The sequence below is a fragment of the Trachemys scripta genome, chromosome 1 (genome assembly GCF_013100865.1).
Source record: "Trachemys scripta elegans isolate TJP31775 chromosome 1, CAS_Tse_1.0, whole genome shotgun sequence".
Lineage (NCBI taxonomy): Eukaryota > Metazoa > Chordata > Testudines > Emydidae > Trachemys > Trachemys scripta.
Genome location: NC_048298.1, coordinates 118,956 through 140,892, shown reverse-complemented (window position 1 = coordinate 140,892; position 21,937 = coordinate 118,956). Strand labels below are relative to the sequence as shown.

At 57.8% G+C, this 21,937-nt stretch overlaps 2 protein-coding genes across 2 annotated transcripts; one reads left to right on the top strand and one right to left on the bottom strand.

The window, feature by feature from the left end:
• Positions 1–2,108: 2,108 nt before the first annotated feature.
• Positions 2,109–18,490, top strand: NCAPH2 (non-SMC condensin II complex subunit H2). The gene is made up of 20 exons (XM_034763078.1): positions 2,109–2,255; positions 2,766–2,867; positions 3,342–3,397; positions 5,830–5,911; positions 7,345–7,416; positions 7,879–7,958; positions 8,844–8,998; positions 9,298–9,393; positions 9,770–9,900; positions 10,057–10,128; positions 10,450–10,516; positions 11,312–11,419; positions 13,184–13,237; positions 14,076–14,146; positions 14,454–14,571; positions 15,058–15,123; positions 16,115–16,170; positions 16,771–16,872; positions 17,667–17,816; positions 18,144–18,490. The coding sequence occupies exons 1-20, from the start codon at positions 2,148–2,150 to the stop codon at positions 18,279–18,281; spliced, it is 1,884 nt and encodes a 627-aa protein (XP_034618969.1). The 5' UTR covers positions 2,109–2,147; the 3' UTR covers positions 18,282–18,490.
• A 1,771-nt stretch (positions 18,491–20,261) lies between these two features.
• LOC117873559 (protein SCO2 homolog, mitochondrial) lies at positions 20,262–21,682 on the bottom strand. The gene is made up of 2 exons (XM_034763066.1): positions 21,543–21,682; positions 20,262–21,308 (listed from the first exon to the last, which is right to left on the bottom strand). The coding sequence occupies exon 2, from the start codon at positions 21,295–21,297 to the stop codon at positions 20,308–20,310; it is 990 nt and encodes a 329-aa protein (XP_034618957.1). The 5' UTR covers positions 21,298–21,308; positions 21,543–21,682; the 3' UTR covers positions 20,262–20,307.
• Between the last annotated feature and the right edge of the window lie 255 nt (positions 21,683–21,937).

Sequence of the window (21,937 nt, the reverse complement as noted above, 5' to 3'; positions counted from 1 at the left end):
GGGGGCAGAGCTGGAGGGGTGGGGATTGGGGCAGAGCTGAGATGGGTGCTGTGGGGATGGAGGGGCCAAAGCTTGGAGGGTGTTTGGGGGGCCAGAGTTGGGGGTGGGTGCTGTGGGGAAGACCCTAATCTGGTATCAGGGTCTTCCCCAAGATACACAAGCCATCCTGAGTCCCATGTGTCTCTGGGGAGACCCTGGTTCCTTTATCCTTGTCCCCTTTTGCGCCTGTGTACCATGATTGGACTGTGTCCTAGGGCAGTGGTTCTCAACCTTTCCAGACTACTGTACCCCTTTCAGGAGTCTGTTCTGCCTTGCATAGCCCAAGTTTTACTTCACTTAAAAACTTACAAATTCAGACTAAAAATACAAAAGTGTCACAGCACACTATTACTGAAAAATTGCTGACTTTCTCATTTTTACCATATAATTATAAAAAAATCAATTGGAATATACACCTCTACACAGATTTAACGCGATACGATATAACACGATATAACACGAATTCGGATATAACACGGTAAAGCAGCATTCCGGGGGGCGGGGCGGGGCTGCGCACTCCGGCGGATCAAAGTGAGTTTGATATAACGCGGTTTCACCTATAACGCAGTACGATTTTTTTGGTTCCCGAGGACAGCGTTATATCAGGGTAGAGAGATATATATACACACATTGTACTTACATTTCAATTTAGAGTATATAGAGCAGTATAAACAAGTCATTGTGTGAAATTTTTGTTGGTGCTGACTTCGCTAGTGCTTTTTATGTAGCCTGTTGTAGGCAAATATCTAGATGAGTTGATACTCCCTGGAAGACCTCTGCAAACCCCCAGAGGTACATGTACCCCTGGCTGAGAATCCCTGATCTAGGATCTGACCCCTCCTTGAGCCCTTATTGCTCCAACTTGTCACATTCCTTGCTCCCTTCCCCGCTTCCATCCCTGCTCTTCGCTCCTGGGTCTGATCCCTCCATCCCTCTTTGACAGCCAAATACTGCAGTCCCATATGAGGCACCAAGGCCACTATCTGACACCGGCTAAAAAATGGGGAGGGGAAGCGAGGCACTAACCACAGCCTGAGAAGGCAGGATGGGGAGCAGGAGAGGCACATGGTATGGGCTGGTTTTGAGGAGAACACTCCGGTGTGCAGTGAATGGTAGCTCTTTCTCCCTATAGCGTAAGAAGATCCTATGTGTAAAGTGATGCCCAAATTCAGAGTAGTCTGGCCATGAGTGAGCCTGCACCTGTGTAAAAACAATGAGGAGTCCTTGTGGCACCTTAGAGACTAACAAATTTATTTGGGCATAAGCTTTCGTGGGCTATAACCCACTTCATCAGATGCATGGAGTGAAAAATACAGTAGGCAGGTATAAATATACAGCACATGAAAAGATGGGAGTTGCCTTACCAAGTAGGGGGTCAGTGCTAACGAGGCCAATTCAGTCAGGGTGGATGTGGCCCATTCCCTACAGTTGACAAGAAGGTGTGAGTATCATAGAATCATAGAATATCAGAGTTGGAAGGGACCTCAAGAGGTCATCTAGTCCAACCCCGAAAATTACTTTTTGCATCAGACTGGGTCCTAAGACGCAGGAGTCAGGTCACGCATGTGCTTAACTGTTTGCAGAATTGAGGCACAGGTTTGCAGATTAACCATCCCAACAAGGCCATAATTCCGACCAGGTGCTGCTAGTGTATCAATAGTACAATCAGCAATTTATGCTACATGCTTTATTTTATTTCACTGGGATTTCTAGTCAGTTTCATGGTTGGGTTTGTTTATTTACAGACATTTGTGTAGGTCTAAAATCAGATAAATATTTTTTATTTGTAGGTTCTCAGACACTAGCTTACTGTTACTCTGTGTTGTGACAACACGGGAATGTTTATGTCAAAACAAAGCCCTGTTTTTTGTTTGAATTAAAACATTTTTATTGGCCTCCGGTTTTACAAAAGCTGACTTTCTATAAAAACAAAATTGGAGCCAGCTTTGAGCTGACTGCATCCCATTAAATGACTACAGGCCACAAATGACAGTGTTGTCAGCAAACTGACGGACCTGTGTCCTTGTTCTGTCCCCTCCTGATTGGGGGCTTGTCTTCCCGGCTCCTGGTTGAAATGTAACTTCTTGCACTTCTAGGGATCTGTTACGATGGAGGATGTGGAGTCACGCTTCCTGCACCTTCTGCAGCCCATCCGGGACCTCACAAAGAACTGGGAGGTGGATGTGGCAGCCCAGTTGGGGGAGTATCTGGAGGAGGTAAGGCATTCTTTCCATCCACGAAGATCAGGGTGGCAGGGAGGAATGTCAGTATCCAAGTGCCACAGTGTGTCCATGCAGCTGGAATTCCTAGCATGTGGTGCTCGTTTCGGTTCCTAATGTTCCTGTCCCTCAGGCCAGCCCTGCCACGTTGTCACTGGCCTTAAACTCTAAATATCAAGTTTTGGACCTCAGACCTGTTCCTTTTGCTTCCTGCCCTCCCTGTGAAGTGCTCCTGGGTCCACAGGAGCTTTAGAAACGATGCTCTGCACAGCACAGACCTGTTCCTTGGAGAACCATTGCCACCTATGGAAGAGCTGTAGCCCCAAAGATTACAAGAGAATTCGAAGGGAAAAGTCTTGCATTCTCCCTTCACCGCTCTCATCTCGTCCCCCAGGTTTGCTGTGGGGCCAGGGCTTTGTCCCCTCCAAAGTCTCTCTTCCTGCTGCGTTGTCTCTCAAACCCAGTCTGTAAAATCAGCTTGTCTTTTCCTGTGTGTGTGTTCTGTAGCTGGACCAGATCTGCATTTCCTTCGATGGCGGCAAAACCACCATGAACTTCATAGAGGCGGCTCTGCTGATCCAGGGTTCTGCCTGCATCTACAGCAAGAAGGTGGGGAAGCCAAGGAGAACTGCTGTGACTCACTCCTGCTGCCCCTGCAAGGCCGGGAGGAGAGCTTCTCTGGAGTTTGCCAGCTGGAGGCTTGTACAGTGGGTGCTTTGGGGAGTTTTGCTTGACTCTGAAAGCGTTAGGCCAGCTGCACATGTGCTGATTGATTAAATATAGCCCTGAAACAATAGACATCACCCAGCCCCCCCTGTGGCTGCTCCCGTCTCTATTTGTATATGGACGTGCAGCCTGCAGAAGCTACAAGTCTTGCCACGTAGTACTTTGTTCCTCAGGCAAAATGCTCCCCTAAGCTGGAGTTAAGGCCGAAAGTGCCAAGACCTGGTGAGAACACTGACGTTATCAAAAACAAACATTGGGGCCTCTTCGGGGACCCCTGTTTACCCTAGGCCCTAACAGAGGCAGCCTCCCTTAGATCCTTACATCCCAGCCTCTAACCTTCTTGCCTTATTTTGGCAGGTGGAATATCTCTACTCTCTTGTTTACCAGGCCCTCGACTTCATCTCCAACAAAAAGTAAGTAAAAATTTTCCTTCTCTGTGAGGTTGCCTCTTGCGAAGTCCATCTGGGCTTAGTGCTGGGGGCTCCCACCATGACTTCCCCCCAGCCCAGCACAGCAGGCAAATGCATCTCTTTCTGACCTGCAGCTCCTGTCCTTTTTATCACTGTTCTTTACCCCTCCCTAGTCTCTTCCAAGCAAGGGTCTTGTAGCATTTTGCAAATACTAACTAATCCTTCGAACACCCATTCTTCGATATAGGTAAATTATCCCCCTTTTGCAGGTGGGAAGCGAAGTGACTTACCCAAGTCTACAGAGGAAGTCCCCCCCAGAGCGGGGAATAGACCCATCCATCCTGACTCCCTGCTCAGATCATAAGGCACGCTCGCTCTTTATCTGGTTTTAAACTGTTGTCATCCAGGACAATCTCTGTGGTTATTTTTTGCTGGTTTTAATGCTAGGCTCCAGTCTTGCAAAAGGATCCTCCCGGGATAATGTTGAAGTCAGTGGGTCTCTGTGCAGGCACGAGGGATCTCTGGTGGGGATCCAGCTGTAGGACTGGGACCTGAGCTGGTGTGATCACAATGCAGCCCAGTGTATGGAGGTATCAAATAGAAAGAAGATGGCCTGGGACGTGGGGGGGTTTCGGCACCTCGCTAGCAGGGTGATCCCATTTAGTAGCAGTTTTCAAATGTAGCATGTCGCCTCTTTAGTAACTTTTCTATCCCCATTCTGGCTGGCCCATGCTCAGTACAGGTCTTCGGTTAAGAGAGGAGAGATCTGTTTAGGGTGGACAGCAGTAGCTGTTCTGAAACAGAAAGCCCCCCGGACGGGTGAAGCTCTCCTATGGCTCTGACTTTGAACAGGCACTTGGCTCCAGCTACACAAACTGACCTCTGAAATGGAATTCCCTTTGGGCTCCTCTGCTTCTCTCAGCCAGAGGCCTGGCTCAGCAGAGGCGCTTGCTAGGGCAGACGTGGGCAAACTACAGCCTGCGGGCCACATCTGGCCCGTGGGACCATCCTGCCTGGCCCCTGAGCTCCTGGCTGGGGAGCCTAGTCCCCAGCCTCTCCCCCGCTCTCCCCCACAGCCACGCCGCCGCGCTGACCACGCTCTGGCCTGCCGCTCCCACTGGGCAGTGTGGGGAGCACAGCTGGCTCTGGCCTGGTGTCGCGGTTGCGAGCTCCTGCTGCTGGTAAGGGGACGGGGAGCGGGGGGGTTGAGTAAGGGAGCGGGAGGTCCTGGGGGGGAGGAAGGGGTGGTTGGATGGGGCGGAGGTTCTGGGGGGGTGGTCAGGAGATGGGGAACAGGGAGGGTTGGGAGTGGGAGTCCCGGGAGGCCTGGGGGGGGTGGCGGGAGGTGGATGGGGTCGGGAAGGCAGTCGGGACGGGGGGGTTGGATAAGGGTGTGGGATCCTGGGGGGCAATTAGGGGCGGGGGGTCCTGGGAGGGGGTGGTCGGGGATGAGGAGCAGAGGGTGGTTGGATGGAGGTGGGAGTCCCGGGGGGGCTATCAGGGTGCGGGGGTGTGGATAGGGGTTGGGGCAGTCAGGGGACAGGGAGCAGGGGGGTTGGATGGGGGCGGGGGTCCCGGGAGGGGGCAATCAAGGGTCAAGGAGCAGGGAGGGTTGGATGGGTTGGGGGTTCTGAGGGGGGTAGTCAGTGGGCGGGAAGTGGGAGGGGGCGGATAGGGGGCGGGGTCCAGGCTGTTTGGGGAGGCACAGCCTTCCCTACCCGGCCCTTCATACAGTTGCGCAACCCTGATGTGGCTCTCGGGCCAAAAAGTTTGCCCACCCCTGTGCTAGGGCCTTGCTGATGCGGGAAGGGACAGAGCCAACAGGGAAGGGTGCTGCTGGTGTTGCAGGGACTTAGAGCTGCTAGAAATGGAATATGTTAAACAGTTCTCTTCAAGCTGCGTGCTGGCTGCCTCGAAGTGAAACGTGCCCTCCACTTCCACTTCCCCTTCCCCATTCCTTGACGGAAACGGAATCGACTCAACAAGCAAGGGATCTGCTGGCCAGGCCTAAGCGCTCCCCCCATCCCCCCCCCACTGCAGCCAAATCCCATTTCCTCTGAGCCACTTGCACAGGAGTGGTGGGCTCCAGCTCTGAGCCAGGCCTGCATATAGGAATCAAGTGCACGTTAGTTGGCTCCCATCAGAAGAGTAACATACTGATGTGGCTGTCTCCCTCCTGGGCTATTCAACGCTGGGCCCTTCTGTAGCACTTCACAAGGACAAAAAAGGCCCCGGTAGCTTTATCTGCTGTCCACTCCTGGGCTGGAGGAGACATGTTACATCCCTGTTTCTTTTGTCAGAGTAACTGTTGTCCCAGGGCACACCCTACCAATGACTCGGACATCCTGGGCTCTGCCCCAGGAAACTGCCCAGCAGACAATAATGGTTTTAGAAAACTTCAGTGCCCTCTTGTGTTTTTCCCCTCTCTGACCCAGGCGGGACAAACAGCCTATGTCCGTGGGGGAGGACGGCACCGATGCTGACGTGAGTGCTGGGCCCAGGACGGTGGAGGAAGAGGTAAGACAGCAGGTGTGGGTGTGGGTGTGGTGTGCGTCCCTCTGTGCGCCAGCAGGGGGAGTGCGGGCAGTATTCCAGCAGTCCTCTGCCTGGTGTGTGCTAGGTACTGGACTGGTAGGTTAAATGGTGGTGGGTGACCTTAGGCTGCAGACTCAGATGCCAAGTCTAATTGTGCCCTGCCTGATTAGTTGCTATGATCACTTGCCAGCAGGCCAGTCCCAAACTTCTCTTCTCTGGCTACGGGGTATTTAGCTTCCACAGCACTTGCCCCTGCCCCCAAACACCCTGGGCCTGGGGGTTTGGTCTCTACAGCTATGTCTGCACTTATGGTGGTGAGTCGAGCACAGACACACCTGTAGCTACACACCAGAGGGAAAGGCTCCTGCAGTGGGGAGGCAGCAGGGACCTGCCGGGGCTTTTCCTCGCTGGCAGAACCTTTCACTATGGCGGGAAAGGCTCCTGCAGTGGGGAGGCAGTGGGACACACTACTGTTAAAAGTAGCAGTGTAGACGTGGGAGGCCCTGCTTGGGCGCGTTTATACCCTAGGGGTCAGGCCTGTGGGGGACTGTATTCTACTTGCCTAAGGCGTGTCTATGCTGCTAGCTGGTTGTGCAGTATCTGTACTCTACACGCCACCATAAGTGTAGCCTTATAGCATTCCACCCCTAACCTCATGGGACAGAGCCCTCAGCCTCTGCAGTCCTCCAGCTCCACCCCAGAGACTAGACGCTTGACCTCCATGGCTCTCTCTGTCCCAGGAGGTGGAGGGCTGTCAGCTGAAGGGTGTGTGAATGCTTGCCTGGCCATACTGAGGGCTGGGAAAGCCTTTAGCAGGTGCACCATATAACTGTAATGGCTAACCAGCAGCACTGCTTGTGGGAGCCTGGCGTGCCGCCCTCGGGGGAGCAGTGGCTGCCCTGTGGTGTCTGTGGAGATGAAAGGTTCCCAGCTCCAAGGCCCCTGGGAGCTAGGGACATTTCTCAGGGCCTGTTGAGGCTCCCAGGCTCAGTGCACTGTGTGTGTGTCACATTGCCTCTATACAGATAACAGTGTATCAGTGAATTCTGCTGCTATCCCCAAACTCACTGGCCACCATGTTCTAAGGCATTTCTGCTAAGAGGCCAGCTTGCATTGGAAGGAGTTTGCCACCAAGTATCTGGGAGCTCATGGTCCCTGTGCACCGCTTGGAGGGCTCCCACTGGCTCTCTGCCTCCTCTCCTCAAGAACTGTTCTTGTTTGGATCAGGGTAGACTGAGCCCGGGGCCAGGAGTCACTCCATGACCTTGGGCATGTCACTTCCCTCCCCCGTGGCCCGGAGACCCTGACCTGCCATCGCGGGTGCTGTGGGGATCAGCAGTGTGTGTCTGTACGGCATGTCAAAGAGAGACAGCTCTCTGTGTGAAGTGCTCCATCTTACTGCTCGCTCTTTGCAGTTCCTCTCATTGGATGACATCAAGGACACCAACGTGGTGAGCGTGGACATGAAGAAAGATCACCAGCCTAATGTAAGTGACGCGGTCCCCATCCTTCATGCCCTTCCTGCCCCTCTCATGTCCCTTCTACCTCCTGATCAGGGGGTTTCCGAGACTAGAGTCTGCCGTGTCCAATGTGCCAGCTTGCTCACCCCCCCCCCCCCCACAACTGAGCAGTGCTGTTAGGGGAGACCTCTGCCAGCGAGGGAGTATTTCCAGGCATTCCTGCAGCCAGAACCCTCCTCAGCAGCAAGTGGTGACACACCCTGGGTACCAATGGCTGCCATCTGGCTGGTGAGAGCTGGTGTTTGTACCCTGGCAGGATGGTGCTGCCCAGCGCCCAGCCTGCCCTGATAGCCCTGAGAAGCAGATGGAAAAAGCTCTCTGTATGTGTGAATGCGTCTTCCCGGCTGCAAGGGCCCTGTCTGTGGAGTGCATCCGGGCCCCTCTCTTCCTGTGATGGGCAGCTGGGATCATGCTGTTCTATCTTTGCAGACTGTGAACATTGTCCCCTTGACTCCGATGGCCCTGGTACCCCCAGAAGAGACAGAAAAGAAGGACAACCCCCTGTTCAGGTAAAGGCTTCCCTCGTAATGCCTTTGAGTCACTCCTCTCCTGCCATCTGCTTTCTGTCTCTCTTGGATTTTCTCACCATTAGTGTTAGGGTCTGGCCCTGCTCAACATCTTCATTAACGGGCTAGAGGAGGGAGAACAGCAGGGGGAGGGAAATAATCCAGAGGGCTCCAGCGAGTTCAGAGGTGTGGGCAGGACATTGCGTGAGGTTCCTCATGGGAAACGCAACTGGGGGAAGAACAATCATGGAAGGACAAGCCTGGGGATCAGCTAGGGACCGTCAGGAATGGAGGTGGGAGAGTGAGAAGCCAATCCGACATGAGATGAGATGGGCCACCATGAGCCTGGGCTGATAGAGGCCTTGTGTGCTGGAGCAGGGAGGGGGTAGCCCCCCTCTGCCTGGCTCCGGGAAGATCCTAGCTGGGATCCTGCACTCAGCTCTGGCCCCATTGTATTGGAAAGGGGGGGTCTGTGCAGGGGCGGGGGCAGTTCAGAGAGCAACAAAGCATTTGGGGTGCAGAGGGAGAGATTTAGGAAGAGATGAGCGGAGCTAAACCGGCCCTGTCTGGCTAAACAACAGGGAGATATGACACCAGCCTGTGCCGCTTAGAAGAGCGTGGCCAGCCTGGAGACAAGGAGATCTTGGTCTCCCTTATGTACCCCCCCCCCCCACTAGGATCTGAGCCAAGAAGAAGTCCCATTCTATGCTGGCTTGGGGATGTGACTGGGCTCAATGGGACGCAGCAGGTCTCTCCCAGGTCTGGGTCTCTTTCCCTTCTTCCTGGCGCCCCACGTGACCTTTTACGAACCCATGCTCTGGCTGCACCCTGGAAACCAGCAATGGTGCTGGGTCAGAGCCGTTCTAACGCCGCTCTTTCTCCTCTCAGCCGGAAGGGGGAGATCCTGGCCAGCCGGAAGGATTTCCGCATGAACACATGCACCCCTCACGCCAACGGAGCCTTCATGCTGGAGCTGGCGGGCCTCTCACCCACGCAGTGCTTCCAAGCAAGACACCAGGCTGGGGACCTTGGCAGCGCTACAGGTGCAGGATTGGGCTGGGGATCTCCCCTTACCCTCCCAAAGCCACTCCAAAGACCTCCTGGGAGGGGATGTGGGAGATGCAGAGTCCATCGGAGAGGCCGACCTGAGGGGTATGGGGGAAGCTGGCTATACAAGCCAGCCTTGTTTATGGCTGGCTGGAGTGAGCCTTGGTCACCAAACCAGCAGTTATTCAAGGGGGGTCCACAGAGAGCCAAGGGCTAAGACCCCAATGGGGTAATGCTTGGGGGACATCATTAACAAGTCTCTCCCTCTCCCCTGATTCTGCCTCATCCCTGCCAGGAGGGCAGACTGCCACCCCGGGGTCTGGAAACGCACCCATGGAGGTCAGTGCCTGTGAGATGCCTATCCCAGTCTTGAACTTCTCTGAAAATGAAGGTGAGATATGTGGCCAGTTTGCTGTGTGAGATCCGGGGTGCTGGCAGGCTTTGGTTAGGGTGGCACCCCCATAGCATGGGCCTCCGGCAGGCTGGTTCCCAACCACAGGGGTCAATGGGGCAGCTCGAGTTCTCCCTGGCACTGGCAGCCCTGTGCTGTGCGGGGTGTCGGAGCCTATGTTATGAACGAAACCCAGTCTTGTTCTCTCAAGAGCTGCAGCCTTCAAAGCGGGGCTGGTTTTCAGAATTGAAGGAGAGGTTCCCTCTTGGGAGCAGGGAGGGCGGAGGATGGATGGCTTCCCAGGGGCTGTTCCTACGCTGGTTGTGGCCCCATGGATGGAAAAGGACCCAGGAGTGACTGTGCCCCTCTCCGGTAGGCGCTGTGGCACCAGAGGGGGGTGGTGATGACGATGACGATGCAGGAGGAGGAGACGATTTCTTGCCTGATGCCCCAGAAGGGGGCGTGGAGACCAGTCCTGCTGCTGTCGAGCACATTCAGCAGCAGAAGGTAGGAGTAGGGCGGTCGCCGTGGGGGCGGCATGGGGAGGCGGGGCTGCCGCGCTCACTCCTGTCCAGCAGCCAGGGGTCCCCACAGGCCCAGCTGATCAGTCTCGCCTCTGTACGATGCTTCAGGAAACTAACTGCCTTGTTCTCTGCCTGCTAGAGTGTGCTCGAGGGCAAGGGGTACATGCTGCGGGAACGGGCCCCGGCCGTGGAGCCCAGCGCCTACATAAAGGTGAGAGCGGGCGTAGGGACACATCCCGAGGGGCAGCAGAGTCCCTTTGGGAATGAGAGCAGTTCCCAGATAGTAACTCAGGGGAAGGCTGGTGATCTGGGAGCTTCCCCACTGCACTGGGTATGCCAGGGAGCAGCACCCAGTGGGCACAGGCCCTAGAGCTCATCACTGTGGGTCCTGAACTGGCTGCCTCAGCCATGCTTTGGTGACACAGGGTGCTCCCTGCCTGCTCAGGGAGGGGGACTGCATTGGGGAATCGAGTGGGAACTGAGCCTGGCCACCAAGCTGCCCCATTCACCGTTCACTCACGTTCTTTGTCAGGAGATGCTGGATCCGTGGCGTAGCCTTGACCCCTTTGACGACTCTGAGGATAAGCCCTTTAAGAAAGGTAACGAGGGGCCAGCTGACGGGTGACTTGGCCTGGCTGCTCTCTGGAGTTTAGCAGCTGCTTCACCATAGCAGGGCTTGGGATGATATCCTAGCTTGGGTGTTTAGCTCCAGGAAGCAGGAACCACTGGAAGGGCGCGTGTGCTGTGAGCAGGGAAGCCCCCATCTTAAAGCCTCCCACTGTCCACGGAGCAAATTACCGTTGCCTCTAGATGGGGGGTGGCTAGTGGAGTGAATGTGGCTGCCCCCATCCTGAGTTGAGCCGTGCGACCCGGAGAGAGTGGGTCCCTGCCTGCCTGGACCGGAGCACCCAGCCTGCGTTCCTGCTGGGCCCGGTGGCCTCTCTGGGAAGAGCCCCTGCACTGACAGAGAGAGCGGCTGCAGCCCAGGCTTTGACACCCTGATGCTGTGAAGCAAAGGGGCCTTCCTCTTTCCTGGCCAGCCCCAAACGCACCTCCCCAGGCGCTTGCAGGATTGCTCCGTGCTGGGAACAGGGGTGGTGTCAGGCCCCAGCAGTGCGTCTTCCAGCGCAAAGGAGTGCGGAGCTGCCTCTGAAGTGGAAGGCAGATCTGGCGGGGACTACGCTTACAGGCCTTGTCCTGAGTCCTGCGGCATGTGACTGTGTGGCTGGGCGTCAGTGGCTGCTAACGCCCACCCAGCCGCCCAGGGGTCTCCCTGGAACCTGCGCCCGGTGCTGGTGGCTGCTGGTGCAGAGAGTGGCAGAGCCCCCCCTGCTTCCTTCCTTTCCCCACCCACTGTGACTGCAGCTCACTCCCTTCTCTGCACCTGGCTCCAGGCAGACCCTTCACGGTGCCGAGTGACCTGGACGACGTGCCCGGCAGCAAGCGGAAGAGGCGGGCACCCAGGAAGCTGCAGGACTTCATGAAGTGGTTTTCTGCAAGCCGTGAGTATCTTCGCTCCAGCTCTGCTCCCCTACCCTGCAGCCTGCTCCCTGGCAGGGCCCTTCTCTGCCGAGAGACGTGGCCTCTCGACGCCCCCAGCCTCAGCATCATAGAATCAGTGTTGAAGAGACCTCAGGAGGTCATCTAGTCCAACCCCCTGCTCAAAGCAGGACCCATCCCCAGACAGATTTTTACCCCAGTTCCCTAAATGGCCCCCTCAAGGATTGAACTCACAACCCTGGGTTTAGCAGGCCAATGCTCATAGCGGCTGGTGTCTGGACTCTGTCCTGGGGACTCCCCTTGTTCTAGTCACATGGTGTGTGGCCCTTGTACTCATCCCATCTCCTGCCTGCCATTTGGTGTGGATCACAGGACTCCCATCCAGCCCAGTAACCCGCCTCAGCTGCATCAGGAAGGGACAGGAAACACCAGAATAGAATATGCTGCCCGGGGCAGCAGACTGGGAATTCCCCAGCTGGGTAATGGACGTTGAAAGGCAGAGTGGCCCCGTCAGCCTATTGTGATAATAAATTCCATTTAGTTCAGGCCGTCCCCCAACCTCAGGTCCACACACACCAGAGACTCTTGCATTGCCCAGCGTAGAACTGCACTGTGGAGACTGGCAGGGGAAAAGGTGGGGGCTTGCAAGCCTGGGGATGGGGTTTGAAATCATGGGATAGGCCATTCTAGTTGGGCGGTCTTGCCAAAATGATTGGCAGTGAAACACTTAATGGTGCTGACATTTAAAGTGTAGTCATCGTGATTCAGCGTTGATCTAACTGGAGGAATGGCGCAGAGCTATTGGTTCAGACTGTCTGCAGACTCAGGCAGATATAGCTGCATCAGTTATGTGTGGTTCACATTGTCAAGGTTTTCTCTAAAGCTGAGGGCCCACAAGCTTCCTAAAAAATGAAAACTCATTCGCTGGAGCCCTGTTCCGCTGCCGGGGCACAGAGCTCGTGGGACCTGCCTGTAGGAGACGTTTTTTCCCAACACCTCTCAATTACTCTGGTTTCTATTCCTTATACGTGTTCCCTGCCTAATAGAATTGTGGGTGTTCTCATCTACAGATACACGTCTGGTCCTTTCTGAGCTCAGTAAGGTCACTGCTACGAAAGGACTGAGCGCGGCACGTGGCGTTTTCTCTCATCAGTGGCTGCCCTTTGCTCGGGTATCATGAGAGAGCAGAGAGCGGTGTCTGATGTGACCGTCCCTAACCCACTTGTTTGCATCCCTCTATCAGGTCCTCGCGCCGCTTTTTCCCCAGTGGCGCAGGCCTCCTTAGGCTGCCCTGCCTCTCCAGAGCAGGTTCTGGTAACCCTGTAACCGTGTTGTGGTACCAGGGCTGGCAAAGTAGCTTGCATGGCCACAGGGCTCTTTGAGAGGAGGTGGCATCATCCGGCATCCATGTTTGTGTCCATCTTATCCGGGCCCTATTGCTGTAGTTTCAGAGCCTTGCCATCTGTAATATATTGCTCCTCCCCACCCCCGAGAGACCTGGCAGGGTATCCTCCCTGCTGGACACCTGAGTCACGTTGTCTCTGGGTCTCAGTCCTCACCCTAGGAGACCCAGGGAGTCAGGAAGAGCAGGAACTTGAACCCAGGTCACCTCAATCCTCGGCTGGTGCCCAAAGCACTGGGTCAGCCACACATCTGTCCTTAATCCCACTCCTGCCCCCAATAACCTGCTGGCTGGTGTCCGACTGACAGGGCTATCCCCGCAGAACCCGGCTGTCTAATGTCACCCGTTTCTGGTCTCTCCCCAGAGAACGACAGAGCCGACAGCAGAAGAACCAAGAAGAAAGGGCCAACGTTCGCTGGTGAGAGGGATGTGGCTGGTGATGTGCGCGAGAGGCAACATCCCTTTGCTGCCCACTCTGCTTGCCATAAACGCCCCTCCCCTCCCACACTCAAATGCCTCTGGAGCCTGCTTTTCACGGAGCCCCACAGAGCGAAACCAAAGAGTGTGTCAGCGCTGTCCCAGCCCCAGAGCGTTCCTCCCGGCTTGTCTACACTGGAAACGCTCTGGTGGCACACTGCAGTGTAGACACTAGCTACGCTGACAGGAGGGGTTCTCCCATTGACAGGGCCAATCCGCCTTCTTGAAAGGTGGGAGCTAGACCGACGGAAGAGTCTGTCTACACGGGGACTTAGGTCGGCTTCGCTGCGTCGATCCGGCATGTGGATTTTCACACCCCCAAGTGATGTAACTCGGTCGACGCACTTTTCTAGCATATACCAGCCCTCGGCTCCCACGTGGCGGGAGATCCAGGCGGTGAGGTGTAGGGTTGGGGGAAGAATGTGCTTTGAGCCCTCTTCTCACCTGGACACACATGTCCCCACCCCAGGGATTGCTGGGCCAAACTGGTTGGGGCGGGATCCCCAGCCAGCTGTCTCACTGCAGGGGGATGGGAACTGCATACCCCGTTGGTTAGCAGCAGCTCCCGCCCCAGGGCTTTGGCTGTATGTGCCTGCCCTGGAGCTCTTCCTTCCCTCAGGGGCGAGGGTGGAGCCCAGCCAGTTTGTGACTGCAGCCAAGCCAGGGCTGTGCCTAGAGCCCGCGGGCAGGAGTCGTGCCGGGTGTCCATGCCACGCAGCCCAGCTCCGTCCGTCTCTGCCTGGCAGGGCAGTTCCCATGTTCCCACTGTGTCTTGGCAGATCTGGAGGTTCTGTACTGGAAGCAGCTGAAGGAGCGGATGGCCGTGCAGAGGAAGCTGCAGAGGAGAATGGTGAGGCAGCAGCGACGCTGGGGCACGAGTGTGAATGTGGAGGTGCCCTCGGTCTGCCTGCAGAAAGGGGCAGGTTCCTGTGAGCGCCCGTGCTGCCATGGGTCTGGGTGGCACTTGGGCAGCCACAGGGATTGGCTAGGGCACCTTTCCTAGGGCAGGGACCACGTGGGCTGCCCCACCCAGCATGTACTGCTCAGGGGTCCGGGGTGCCATGGGGATGTAAATCCTGAGGACAACCGCCGGCTGGTGGCAGGCAGGCACTCGCATGGAGATCAGCAGTGACAGCCAGGCCTGTTCCCTCTCCCAGGGGCTACTGCTGGGGAAGCATCTGCAGGAGGAGGAGCTGCTGGAGGAGGCCGAGGAGGAGCTGAATGCCGTGGAGGAGGAGCGAATGGACGACTACCTGGACCGCGACGGGGGGGCAGGTACTCCCGAAAGCCTCGGAGCTGGGGCAGTCTGTGTGCCATCACTGCTGCCCTGGGCACGGGATCCTGGCCACCGTTCCTCACTCCTGCCCCAGGAGGTCTGGGCCAGTTCGTGCCCATCAGAGGGGTGACATTTGCTATGTTGGCCAACCCTGCTAGAAACTGGAGTGAAAATTGGGGCTGGGGCTGTTGTGGCTGCTGGACAGTGTCTGCTCTGACCTGCTGAGCTGGGCCATACTTGAGCTAGACAGGCAGGCTCTGTGTCCCTCTCTGCCCCTTGGAAGCCAGCGCAGGATTTCCAGGCCCAGGGCAGCTGCTGTGTGACGACTTTGTCCTCTCTTGGGTGAGCCACGGACCGAGCAGGCTGCAGGGACTCCCCACAATCCCTGCTCCCCTTGGCTCGGCAGCTCCGCGCTAAGCAGGACTCAACGTCTGGGTGGGAACTTTCCCATGAACCCTTGGCCAGAGTCCTTTCTCCTTCTGCAGATGACTTCCTGGAGCAGGACGACATCCACCCGGAGGCCCTGGAGCAGCTGGCCGAGGGCGACCTGGGTAACGTAGTCCCAGCAGATCCCCTTTCTTGTCGCAGACAGGCGCAGCCTCATTTACCCTGAGGGGCCTGGGCTGGCAATGTGCCTGAGCCTGGGAGCTCAGCAAGGATGCGTAACATAGAGTGGGCGTTACCATAGCTGGGCACCTGTGGACTATGTGTCCCAGCATGCAGTGCTCCATCTTGCAATGGAGCACTGCATGCTGGGACCTGTAGTCTCCATGGGTTGCAGTTATGTTAGGGATGAGTAGAGCTCTACCAAATTCACAGTCCATTTTAGTCAGTTTCATGGTCAGAGGGTTTTAAAATTGGTCAATTTAATGTTTTCAGATGTTTATATCTGAAACTTCAGGGTGTTGTAACCGTGGGGGTCTCAATCCAAAAAGGGGTCTTGGGGGATGGGGTATCGCAAAACTGTTGTAAAGGGGTCATGGGATTGCCACCCCCACTTTCTGCACTGCCTTCAGAGATGGGTCTGATCTCTGCCCCCGCCTTCCCCCAGAGTGGCTGTGCAGGGGAAGTCCCACTCCTCCCCAGCCTGGCGGACCAGCAGCTGGAGCCCAGTGAAAGGTAGGAGCCCCTGGGTGGGGTGCTCCCAGCCCTGCCCCTTCCCTCCAAAGCTAGATTTCACGGTAGAGGTCTGGCCCATGACGTGTTTTTCACGGCTGTGAATTTGGTAGGGCCCCAGAGATGCGGTTGGCTTCACCAGCCCCATCTGGCCTGTGGGTTCATCAAAAGCTGCCTATGTTAGGAGAGTGGTGTGTCTCCCCACTCCTGAACATGTGCACGCATACACGTTTGTGCATACACGTTTGCGCATACCCAGCTGCTCAAGTAGTAATCTCCATGTGCTTCCCGGGGACAGTGAGCCCCATGGCGCTGGGGAAGTCATGTCCCACGTTAGCAGGTTGGCAGGGCATCCGTGATGACTTGCGCTGTCTCGGAGCGGCAGCGCCATGCTGCTCTCAGCTATAGCTTCCCCTTCGCTTTCAGGCCCCTGCGCGATCCCTGACTCCCTGAGCTATGAGGAGCTGGTGAGGAGAAATGTGGTACGTACCCATCCCCCGGGGGGTTGGCGCAGAGCCTCTCTGCCTGAGCCTGGCTCTGCAGCGCCACCTGCCCATTGGCCCTTCTTGCTGCCTGGGCAGCCGTGCCCTTCTGATGCTGCAGCTAAGGGCCGTGGCTTTCCAGAGATGCCTGTAAATGTTCATTCCCTCCCAGCCCAGGAACAAGAGGGATGGTGGGGGGCAGGCTGGACTTGTTAGCAGGTTGGAAAGCCTCGACCCAGCTGGGCCAGGGACAGCATTGGATTCTCTCAGCCTTTTAGCGGTCTGATCCTCCATTTCTAGCCTGTGCCCTTAGAGGGCCAGGCCTGCGCTCTCCAGCGGAGAGTGGGAACTGCCCGACTGCTCCGTGGGGTGGGCCCTCAGCGCTGGAGAGGTGAGCACCACCACTCCCATTGCAGCCGGGGGACCGCGCCCCTGTCTCAGGTGTGGGGAGCAGCCACCTCTGGAAACGCTGGCACGAGTGACCCCTGCCCACGTCTCCATTTCAATGTTCCCCTGAGCCCGGTGGGGAGGTGGGAGTGAGGCAGAGCTGGGGTGGGGGCTGGAATCTGCCCCCCTGATCTCCCATCTCTCCGTCCCCAGGAGTTGTTCATTGCCAACTCCCAGAAGTATGCCCGTGAGACGGTGCTGTCCCAGCGTATCCGTGACTGGGAGGACAAGATAGAACCCAAGCTGCAGGAGCAGGTGAGGCTGGAGCATGGGAACCTGCCCCCGGCTGTGGGGGAGCTGTTCCGGGCAGCACACGGGCCGGGCTCTCTGCAGGGATGAGTCCCAGGGGTGGGTGGCATGCGCAGCAGAGGGCTGGGAGTGAGGGTGGCTGGGCCACTGGCAGTGGGGCACACAGGGTGTTGCTGAAGTGAGGCTTGAGAGCACATCCCCGTCCCTGTCTCCCTAGGCTCTGTGCAGCTTTGGCCAGAGCTCTCAGCCTGGTACTCCGCTCCCTGCAGGGAAGCCCATGACCTGGGTCCCGCTCCCTGGCGGGCATCTGTCTTACACTGTTGACTTAAAGGCGCTGCCACCCCGTGCTGCACTAGAGGTGGAGTGCGTCTGTGATTAGCTGCTGCCTGGGGAATGAACGGTGGCATAACCTAGAGTAAGAGCCCAGGGATGGGCGGATCCCAGCACTGTTGCTGCCCATCTAATCCTGGCCCATAGTCCCCTCTGCCAGTCTGAGGGTACCTCTGACATCTGCCGGTGCCCCCCAGCCTGGGCTTTCCCCATAGCTCTGCCGGTGCCCCTCAAACCCAATCTGCAGCCCCCCTGCTATCCTGCCCTTGGCTCCCACCACAGCTCTGCCGGTGCCCCTAAGCCGTGGACGGACAGTGACAGTTGTAACGTGGTTTAGGGCAGGGGCTGCCCGGGTCATCCTCCCGCTCCCCCAGGAGTTGGCCAGCGTTTGCTAGTGGCCATGGGTGAGCGGGGCTTGGCCTGGCCCCTCAGTGCTAGGCGCAGTGTCTAACTCCCCCTCTCCCGTGCAGGAGGAGCGAGCTGCCTTCGACATCCACAGCTACGGGGACCAGCTGGCGGCGAGCTGTGGGCGGCTCGGCGAGTGGCACTCCTTCGCCAGCCTGGTGGCAGGGAAGCCAGCCTTTGAGGTGTGTCGCTCCATGCTGGCCTCGCTACAGCTGGTGAGTGTTTGGGCTCAGGCTGCCTCAGGAGGGTACCCTGCTCCCCGCCGACAGCAATCGGCCCCTCCACCCTGCCGTGGGGCGGGCGGGCAGCCTCCCCCAGAGCTGCCTGCAGTTGGAACTCCCACGCAGGCTGCTGCCCTCTACCCTTGGCTGAGCACAACTACGCAGGGTCTCTGCATGCAGCTGCATTGCTGTCCCCATGTGCGACTCTGCAGGCCCTGACCTGTGCCCCCTCACCAGGGGTGTGCCCCAGCAACAGCCCCTGCCCCCACTCCTGGACCCCAGTCCTAGCCAGTCCCCTAACCCTGCTGTTGCCCCCTACAGGCCAACGACTACACGGTGGAAATCAGCCAGGAGCCAGGCCTGGAGGAGGCGGTGGACACCATGAGGCTGCGCCTCCTGACCCAAGAGCGAGCGCACGAGCGATTCCGCACCTACATGGCCCCCTCTGTGTCAAACTGACAGTGCCCCTGGCTTTCTGGGGTGCATGGCACCCCCAGGGGCTGCTGCGTTCCTGCCCCTTCCTTGTGTATATACTGAGCTCGGGCAGCACGCCCTGTACAGCCTGTCCCTTTCGCTGCCTCTGCTGTCCCCTCTGCCTCTCCCTTTGCTCTGTCTCTTTCCATTGGCACAGCCTGTGCAGTAATAAACCATGGGTGCGGTTTTGTGAAGTGCTGTCCCTGCGAAGGGGGGATTGGGCCATGGGCCGCCAGGCGAGCAGGGCAGGCTAAGGCTCCAGAGGCTATAAACAAACCCCCCTCCCCATTCCCAAGCTGGGCCCAGCTTTTGACCCCCAATGCTCACAGGCCAGGAGTAGCGGATCCTGTCTCGTCCTTCCTATTCCCCTCTCCCCCAAAGCGTGCAACTGTGAAAGAAAAACATGGCTCTACGTGATTCCTTCCTCCGCTGCCAGCATGGGCAGCGGCCATAAGACTGGGGTTAGACCAGCCAGCCCAGTGGCCTGTCTTCTGATGGTTCCTGAGGCTTCAGAGGGACGAACAGAACAGGGCCATTTATCGTGTGATCCAGCCCCTGTCCTGTCCCAGCTTCAGTCAGAGGTTAGGGCCACCCGGAGCATGGGGTTGTCCCCGACCAGCTTAGCTAATACCCACTGCTGGACCTGTCCTCCAGGAATTTACCTAGTTCTTGAACCCAGTTATACTTTTGGCCTTCACAACATCCCGTAGCAGAGAGTTCCACAGGCTGACTGCACAAGAAGTACTTCCTTTTGTTGGTTTTGAACCTGCTGCCTATTAATATCACTAGGTGACCCCTAGTTCGTGTGTTGTGTGAAGGGGTAATTAACACTTCCTGGAACATTTTCTCCTCACCCTTCATGATTTTACAGGCCTCAATTGTATCCCCCCTTAGTTGTCTCTTTTCCACGTTGAACAGTCCTAGGCTTTCTAATCTCCCCTCATATGGAAGCTGTTCCAACCCTCCAACCATTTTTGTTGCCCTTCCCTGTACCGTTTCCTGTTGTAATTGAGCTTTGTTGAGAGGGGGCAACTAGTGTTCCAAGTACGGGCGGGGGCACCATGGATTGAGTGTGGGGCCCATGCTGCTCTGCCTCTCTTCTTCCCCCCAGCGTGACTGCGCAGGCTCCACAAGGTGCTGCCGGAGCCTGCCGTGGGGTGGTGGGGGAGCTGCTGGACATGCCTGGCCTGGGACCTGCCCCAAACTGGCCTTGTGTCCTTTGGGCCTTTTGCTGGTGGAAGGAGCTGAGTCCTTTAATCGGTGGCATTAGAGGCCCCAGGTTGTGGATTCGACAGCAGGACACCTGGCTCCCCAGGCTGGGCTGAGCCCCACAGACCAGCCAGCTCCTCCCAGGAGACTTGAGGGGAAATACTCCCCTGCCCCCCTTAAATATCCACCCAGGATGGCTTTGAATAATCTTTAGGTTCCATGCAGCTTCCACCTCTCCCCACCACCCTGCCTGCAGCTTCCAGCCCATAGCCCCGCATCCAGCCCACCCCCCCCCCCCCATGTACAGCACAGCCGCTCTGCTGCTGCCAGCGCTCCATCAACCACAACCGCTCAGGCGCCCCCCACGTCGTTCTCTTTTCTAGGAGACTCAGGGAGTTTGGCTGCTCTGCCCGTGCTAGGGGTTAATGGCAGCACCACAAGCTGGGCTGCAGCGCGGCAGCTGGGTCTGATGGTGACAGGCCTGGTCCAGCCAGTTAAGAGAACAGCACTCACTGTGCAGCTGAGGGGGGATCTGCCCCAGGAGGGACCAAGCCCCTGTGGCTGTGGGGTGTGTGTGTGTGTCCCGCCCACCTGGTGCAGGAGACAAGCCCCTGCGGCTATAGGGAAAGGGGCCCTGGCCACAGGACCCAGAGGGACCCGGGCCCCTGCAGTTGCAGAAGGCCCCTCCCACTGCCTGTTTCACAAGGCTCAGCATGGAGCAGCAGTGCTGGGCTACGGAAAGGAGATCAGGCCCCATCGTTCTACTCCGGCTGCAAGCCGGGCGTTTATTGTCGTGTGGCGCTCAGCTGAAGAGCGTCTGGTAGGTCTCCATGTGCCCCCTGATGCTCTGGACGATCTGCGCCTCACTCTTGCTCCGGTTGTAGTAGTCCAGGAAGAGCCCGTCGGGGTTGAGCAGGTAGATGATCACCGTGTGGTCGACGATGTAGTCCTCATCCTCGTCCTTGGGCCCGGCACTGTAGTACACGCGATAGGCCTTGCCGGCCTCCCGCACGTGCTCTGGGCTGCCCGTCAGCCCCAGCAGGCGCGGGTGGAACTCCCTCACGTACTTGGCCACAGCGGCCACGTCGTCCCGCTCGGGGTCCACCGTGATGAAGACGGGCTGCACCCGGGGCAGCTGGGGCTCCTGGTCCAGCAGCCGCACCACCTGGCTCATCTTCTCCAGCTCCTCGGGGCAGATGTCTGGGCAGTGGGTGAAGCCGAAGTAGAGCAGCACCCACTGCCCCAAGAAATCGGCCTTGGAGCGGGGCTGCCCGGTGTGGTCCACCAGGTGGAAGTCCCCCTGGCCGATGGCCACCTTCTTCAGGTCCTCTATGCGCTGCAGCTTCTGCTGCTGTTCCTTTTCAGAGCGGAGGTAGAGCCACGTGCCCAGGGCTGCCCCCCCAAAGAGGCAGGTGATGAGCAACCGCGTCCTCAGCTGTAGCTGGGTGGTGGAGCCGCCGCTCGACGGGGTCCCCTGGGAGAACTGTCTCCTGGTGACCCTGTTCCAGGAAAGGGTCTGTGCTGCCCACCTCTGCTGCTGGGGCCCTGCTGCTGCACCTGGGAACCACTTTGCAGGCTTGGTGTATCCGCTACTTCCAACTTCCCAGGCTTTTAAGCAGGGTGACGGCCAGACTGTTTTATTGGCTGTCGACACGAGCCACCTGGCGCAGCTGGCTGGAGGGCGTCTCTGGGCACGTTCCTGGAAAGCCCAGGATCTCCCCTGGAGGCTGAGCTGCTGGGCACTGCATGGAGCCAAGGGCCAGCGGCTCCGGAGCGGGAGGGTCTGAAACATCCTGGGCAAAGCTGAAAAGATGAAAAAGAGCCTCGAGTAACTAGTGTTTTGAGGCTGGGCTCATCCGTCACGTTCTGCAAGGCGGGAATTGGGGACGGCCTGCACGCCAGCCCTGGGAGATTGTGGGAAGCCAGGACATGGAACAGATGTGGGAGAAACAACTGAGTCTAGACCCTCATGGCAGGCGGAGGCTGGTAACGCTGGAGCTCGGGCCAAAGGCTCCTGGACCATGGGGGGATCCTCACCTCCCACGGCTCTGTGGATGGACCAGGCTCCTGCCTTCCAGCCACGCCCCTCCCATTGCAGCCCTGGGCTCCCCACAGTGCTGCTGATGCCCCGCAGCCCCCTAGTATCCTCGCTCCGGGTCCCCCCTGCTCTGCTGGTGCCCCTCACTCCCAACCCCCATCCCCCTGCTATCCCCACCCCCCGCTCCCTCCCTGCTCTGCTGGTGCCCCTCACTCCCAACTCCCATCCCCCTCTAGCCCCGCCCCCCGCTCCCCCAACTCTGCTGGTGCCCCTCACGCCTGACCCCCATCCTCCTGCTAGCCCCGCCCCCCGCTCTGCCAATGCCCCTCACTCCCGACCCCCATCCCCCTCTAGCCCCGCCCCCCGCTCCCCCAACTCTGCTGGTGCCCCTCAC

What these genes read in the sequence shown, in the direction of transcription:
- NCAPH2 (XM_034763078.1), top strand. Translation starts at nt 2,148, where the DNA reads ATGGAGGATGTGGAGTCACGCTTCCTGCACCTTCTGCAGCCCATCCGG. An exon ending in GACTTCATCTCCAACAAAAA is followed by an intron (nt 3,398 to 5,829) that starts GTAAGTAAAAAT and finishes TCTCTGACCCAG; the next exon opens with GCGGGACAAACAGCCTATGT. An exon ending in GAAAGGGCCAACGTTCGCTG is followed by an intron (nt 13,238 to 14,075) that starts GTGAGAGGGATG and finishes GTGTCTTGGCAG; the next exon opens with ATCTGGAGGTTCTGTACTGG.
- LOC117873559 (XM_034763066.1), bottom strand. Translation starts at nt 21,297, where the DNA reads ATGTTTCAGACCCTCCCGCTCCGGAGCCGCTGGCCCTTGGCTCCATGC.